The following is a 5,553-nucleotide window of genomic DNA, read 5'->3' on the forward strand; positions in this document are numbered from 1 at the left end:
CATAAGAACAAAAACTGATTCAAACGGGTACGCGTCACCTCTATTTATAAACTAACCGTATATGGTTTAGTCACTTAGGTGCGAGTGTGTGCAAATGCCAACGTTACCGAAAATCGATAGCGCTTATTGCATCGCCCGGAGACGACGTTGCTCGTGTGGGATAAGAGCAACAACTGATTTAAACGGACATGCGTTGCTTCTATTTATGACTTTTCGTGTTTCATTGAGCAACTAAGCTGCCCTCTTTTGACGGCTGTGTCTGAGAAATCTGCCTCTGTTTTTTGTGTTTTTTGTGAACTTTTTAATTTTACCAATTTCCAAAAGTCTACTTTTATTGTCATTGTCATTTCTCAGCCCACACCCTGGCAGACGTTCATCCGCCCATCTAGACTCTGTCAAGATGAGGACCTACAAAGCCTAACTGTTCGTATGTGCTAGTCCGTATAGCACACCAGTTTCTTCCACAAGCAGGCGCCGGCTGTTAACCAGTCCCACAAGTTTCAGATACATTACATAGAGGATAGTTGGAGACAGAAAATGAAGAGATAGTAAAGAGATTTTGGTTTGCTGAAACGAGACAAGAAAAGCAAAAGCAAAATAATTGATTAGTTTTTTTTTTATCGGGCAGATGGGACTGCAGCTTAACGTAACGTCAAGTTCTCTATTTTGTCTGGTCCAATGTATCCTGCTCCTAACAACGCGTGCTAAGTCGTCAGTGATGCAATTAAAACTTCGCATTGATTCCGCTTCTATTTTCTTCCTGATCTCCTCATTGGTCCCCTAGGTCAGAAGCGGATCAATCGACTGTTAAGTAAATTAGAGATCGCAGTCAGCCGTGATGTCCGCGAATTTCATACATACATACAAACTATTTGGCGCAAGTTCAGAGCGTGTAACGTCGTGTCATCTAGTCTGTCATCCTATGGAAAATCATCCAACCATCGCCTTGGGGTCAACGTCATATTGGCAAATTTCGCATTGAATCCGCTTCTGTCTCTTCCTAATCTCCTTTTTGTCTGCTAGGTCCGAAGCAGAGCAATCGACTATTAATTGAAACGGTAAACGCGAATACTTTTCCTTCGACTGTGCTGTTTCTTCTCTATCTTATAACATAACTCGATTATCCCTGTTCTAGTCAATATACATATTCATTACATTATGGACCAGGCAAACCCTTAATTTTTCTATTATTATTATCCTGAGTAGCTATACCAGTGAAGGTATTTTAGGATTTCGCAAAAGAATCTCTGCCAATAAAGGCGTAAGCAATATTTATCCACATAAAGTTTGCTCAAACCTAATGTCCGCCTAGTTCGACTCGAATAGACCACACCGACCCGAAAGGGTTGCTCATCATTTGTGAGAGCCGGTGTGCTTGGTCGAGTTTAATAATCATAAGAACAAATACTGAATAATTAACTATCTCTTAGGTGCCAGTCCTGCACTCCTTTCCTGAACTAGCCTCATACTCACGATCAAAAGAGTCGACAACTAGTAGGATCCACATGTCCCCTACCCAAGCGAATTGATCAACTTGTAAGTAGGAGCACATATCTACCAACCAGCCAAGAAGACTTCCGAATCAATGAGAATGGACCATGCCAGTCGAAGGCCACAGGCCCAGCGCCACCTCGTACAGTGTCATTGTCATTTCTCAAGATGAGAACCTACAAAGCCTAACTGTTCGTATGTGCTATTCCGTATAGATTTTGGTTTGCTGAAACGAAACAAGAAAAGCAAAACAATTGTGATTAGTATCGTAGCTATAATAAATAAATAAACGATTTCTCCTCTGTTGTCGGTTTCCCTGTTCGCAGTCCTCCCTCCTGTTCCTGATCTGTTTGGGCCACTGGCTTTCCGTTTCCTTGGCCGTCCCGCTCTCCCGCACACATCGTAGCAGGAGAAACAAATGAAAAGACAAAACAAAACATAATGAAAATAAATGGAAGTCTGCTATCTGTGCCTAAATTGATGTTGCTTCTCAGTTTTGCACGACCCAGGGGGGACTTGGCCTTGATCCCAATGCTCTGTCACCGATGTTACGTGATATTCGTTATGGAATATTCTTTGTTTGGGGGCCATTCATAAACAATGTTGTACGTTTTTTTATCCCTGATCCGCTGATACGTCTAAAATTCATTTTTAGTTTTTTTTATCTCGTTACGTGACGCTCTTCCCTATTGTCAATATCCAACATCATTTATGAATGATCCCCTGGTGATATATTTAGAGCAGACAATCCAATGAGAAATAGGATTGACAGGATTTTAGTGCGCTCTTGGCACCTTGTGTCACATCTTCATGTTTGTTATACATACTAAGTATACCAAAGCATGCGATGTGATGACCGGAAGATTAGAGAAGCAACTCCTCCCCTTCCCCCCCAATTTCCAAAAGTCTACTTTTATTGGGGAGATATTAAATTATTACCAATATTTAAGTTAGGTGTTTCTGAATCGGTTGGTGTATGAATGATTAAAATCCATCTAGTAATATCGGAGTTATAAGCGTGCAAACCTTACATAGTTTCGTTACATGGGAGATAGTTTAGATTTTAGAATGACACCTAGCCCCAGATAGTGGAGTAAGACATTTTTAATGTCAAAACACAATAGTTCTTAAATAGGAAATAAAACCAAGCCTTGAAATATTCAGTATTGATTTTCTGTGAATGGTGTCACTGCTAGAACCGCCCTTTTCGAGAAAAAAGCGTTGATTTCATCGCAATCCAATAACTGTAAGCTGTGTTACAATCGAAATAGTGTGATAAATAAAATACATAAAATATATAAATGTATTCACTACGGAGCTATTAACGCGTTGTGGTTGTTGCCATATGTGACTGGATAGAACAAAATGCACAGTGAACAGTTTGGGGCGAGGTGATATTTAGTTACGTCGCACACAGCGGAGACTAAGGGTGTTTATGTATTTTGTACTTGAAGTGATCGTAACCTAACAGTACCAAAGTTTGAAACGGTAAAAAACTGGATCTAATTTTGTTGCACGATATTTGAAAATCCGTCGATCCCATCAACTTTGGGGAGCGTTTGAAATGCAATGAAAATCCCAACCCAACCTAAAAATAAAACTCAAAAAATACTATCATTACCAACGTTCATTTAACTTAGTTTGCGTATATTACTAAACTATAAAATATAACATTTAAAACGTACTACACAAAGTTCGTGGAGCAGACTGTCAATATCACAGTGCAGTTGCTATCTTTTTGTTTGTTTTATACCATTTATTTTTCTTTTTCTTAGGGTTATCTGCTGACCCGTCTATCGCTTTACGGTCCTCTGAAGATAATCCGAACTTGGAGTACCATTTTTGCTTCTTCTGTTCAAGTTCCCGGTCTTCCGATTTCGATGCGAGTTCCGATGTACTCGAATGAGCTGGTTTGGGTTTGCTTCTCAGTTTGAATGTGTTGGTAATATCCCACGAAGAATGTGACTTTTTGGCTGATTGTTGAGTATTCACTTCACTGGAAACTGCAAATTTGACTTCTAATTTCTCATCATTCGCCACAAGTGATTGTTCAGTTATAAGTCGTGCTGGTGTGTTTACATCGTTTTTATGTTCAGGCACGATGACAGAACCGACGGGATTGGTTTCACTCCTATGAAAATACAACACAATCAGAAGCCGTCTTTTATTGATTTAATGTACATTTATACCTGAATTGAACTGATGGCGATTCTCCTTTCACTTTAATAGCATCCATTAATTTGTCCCAAAAATTGTATAGTTTGTTCGATCGTTTGTAGTCCAAGATAAAATAAAATTTTAGATTTGCTGGCAGCTCAAGGCGTTCGTAGACGCATGGTATGATTTTGCGTTTTTTCTGCTCAATCTGCAAAGCTTGAGCGAATGTAACAAAAAATTCGTTCAGCGGACTTCTCAAGAATTCTTTTGAAATGACCACAACCAGGCGTCGGCAGCGCTCGGAAATTAGACGTATTATTGCCTCGTGCTCAAAACTGATTCCAGCAAGAAGATCTCGATCCTTAACACAAATCTGACACAATTTTAAAACAGTAAAATCAATATAAATACACAGTTTGAATAAAAATCATTTACCTTCAGTTTTCTCTCCTCCAAGCGTTCAATAATTTTTGTAGCAAATTCAACATCCGCATCTGCAAACAACACGAAGGCATCGTAAAATTGCTTATGGTTATGAGAGTCGTCAATAGTAATAATATCTTCATCCGAGCCACATTCGTCCAGATTCTGTTTCTGCTTTTCTGATTCGGCTTCTCGATTCATTATTTTTTGTCGTTGAGTTAAAAATGCTTCGGCATCTTCATCTGAAATTTAAGAACGAATCAAACATGTGTGGTAAAAATAAAAATACTATTCAATTGAGCATTGAAAACTTAAAGCACCTTTCACCGTCCACATAAAATAAACCACATACTTACAAAATAATTTGCTGCTACTATCCAGAACATCCCACCGATCAATAAAACCAAGAATGTTTTGAAGTTCCTTTAAATTAGGTGAACTCTTTGCTTCTCTGGCAGCTTCTTGCCAAAGATCAATTACTCGTCTTGTAGGATTGACATGATTCTCCAACTCGGTAACGTAGTGGTTCTGTAGACTTAGTACTTGAAACAAACCTCGCCAATCACGGCAGTAGCCTTCTTCGGATTTGAAAATCTTCTTGTTGTTTAATAGCGCAGATAATAATTGAATTGTGCGCTGTCGCAAGGCGTTCAACGGAATTGTTCCTAAGTCGATGCGTTCGGCGATAGAAACCTCTACCGGCTGTACAATGGAAGAGTTAACCATTTTCTGCAGCCTCCAAGAATTTAAACTAATTAACTTTTATGGCAATGCCACAATATCAAAATGCGTATTGGACACTATCGAAACGTTTTATCTTATCAGTGACAAATTAACTAAAGTTTTTGTAACACAAACAAAGAAACATGAGATATCTATTTACAATAATACTTCGTGTTTATCTAGGTGTTTATTTGAAAGTTTGTATATGTATACCTATGAGAGAAACTAGCCACCAAAATATTTAAGAGATACTACCCGGTAAAGTTCAGCCGGAAAATGAGCCGGAATTCTGGCAGGTTCCAGTTAGTATTACGGTTGCAGTGGCTCAACTGGTTCATTTTTCGACTGAACTGACTGCATGCATGGGTAGTAGCCAGCGATGCCAGATTTACAGACATGTCTGTATTTTACAGACTTTTGATGTCTCCTACAGACGTAGCCAGAGATCTACAGACTTTTAAAAGTGTAATAGTGTTTAGTAAAATTGCACTAGAATAACTGTTTTCGAATACGAGTGATTCCTTCACAGTAGAATTCTACTTTCAATCTATTTTTAAAGTAAAATTTTAGTGTAACTAGGATTTACACAACCATCTACAGACTTTTACAGACATTTTATTCTTCTACAGACATTTCAAAAAAACATGTGGCATCGCTGGTAGTAGCAGAACCTACCCTCTAAGAACGGTTGGTTTCAAAATCGTCCAATGAAGGACGTTCGTTGGACCAATTTGGGCATCGTCCAAATAACCGTTCAAC

The 5,553-nt window shown here is 38.8% G+C and overlaps 1 protein-coding gene across 1 annotated transcript; it reads right to left on the bottom strand.

Annotated features, from left to right (window-relative positions):
* Positions 1-2,945: 2,945 nt before the first annotated feature.
* Positions 2,946-5,011, bottom strand: LOC131690902 (myeloid differentiation primary response protein MyD88). The gene is made up of 4 exons (XM_058976978.1): positions 4,428-5,011; positions 4,084-4,313; positions 3,681-4,021; positions 2,946-3,622 (listed from the first exon to the last, which is right to left on the bottom strand). Exons 1-4 carry the CDS (start codon positions 4,795-4,797, stop codon positions 3,208-3,210), a joined length of 1,356 nt encoding a protein of 451 aa, XP_058832961.1. The 5' UTR covers positions 4,798-5,011; the 3' UTR covers positions 2,946-3,207.
* Between the last annotated feature and the right edge of the window lie 542 nt (positions 5,012-5,553).

This window comes from Topomyia yanbarensis, chromosome 3, assembly GCF_030247195.1.
Source record: "Topomyia yanbarensis strain Yona2022 chromosome 3, ASM3024719v1, whole genome shotgun sequence".
NCBI classification, from domain to species: Eukaryota; Metazoa; Arthropoda; class Insecta; order Diptera; family Culicidae; genus Topomyia; species Topomyia yanbarensis.

Excerpts from the sequence above, each read along its gene's own strand:
- LOC131690902 (XM_058976978.1), bottom strand. The coding sequence starts at position 4,797 with ATGGTTAACTCTTCCATTGTACAGCCGGTAGAGGTTTCTATCGCCGAA. Across the intron at positions 4,314-4,427 it reads TAGTAGCAGCAAATTATTTT|ATGAAGATGCCGAAGCATTT; the intron begins GTAAGTATGTGG and ends CTTAAATTTCAG. Across the intron at positions 4,022-4,083 it reads TGGAGGAGAGAAAACTGAAG|ATTTGTGTTAAGGATCGAGA; the intron begins GTAAATGATTTT and ends AAATTGTGTCAG.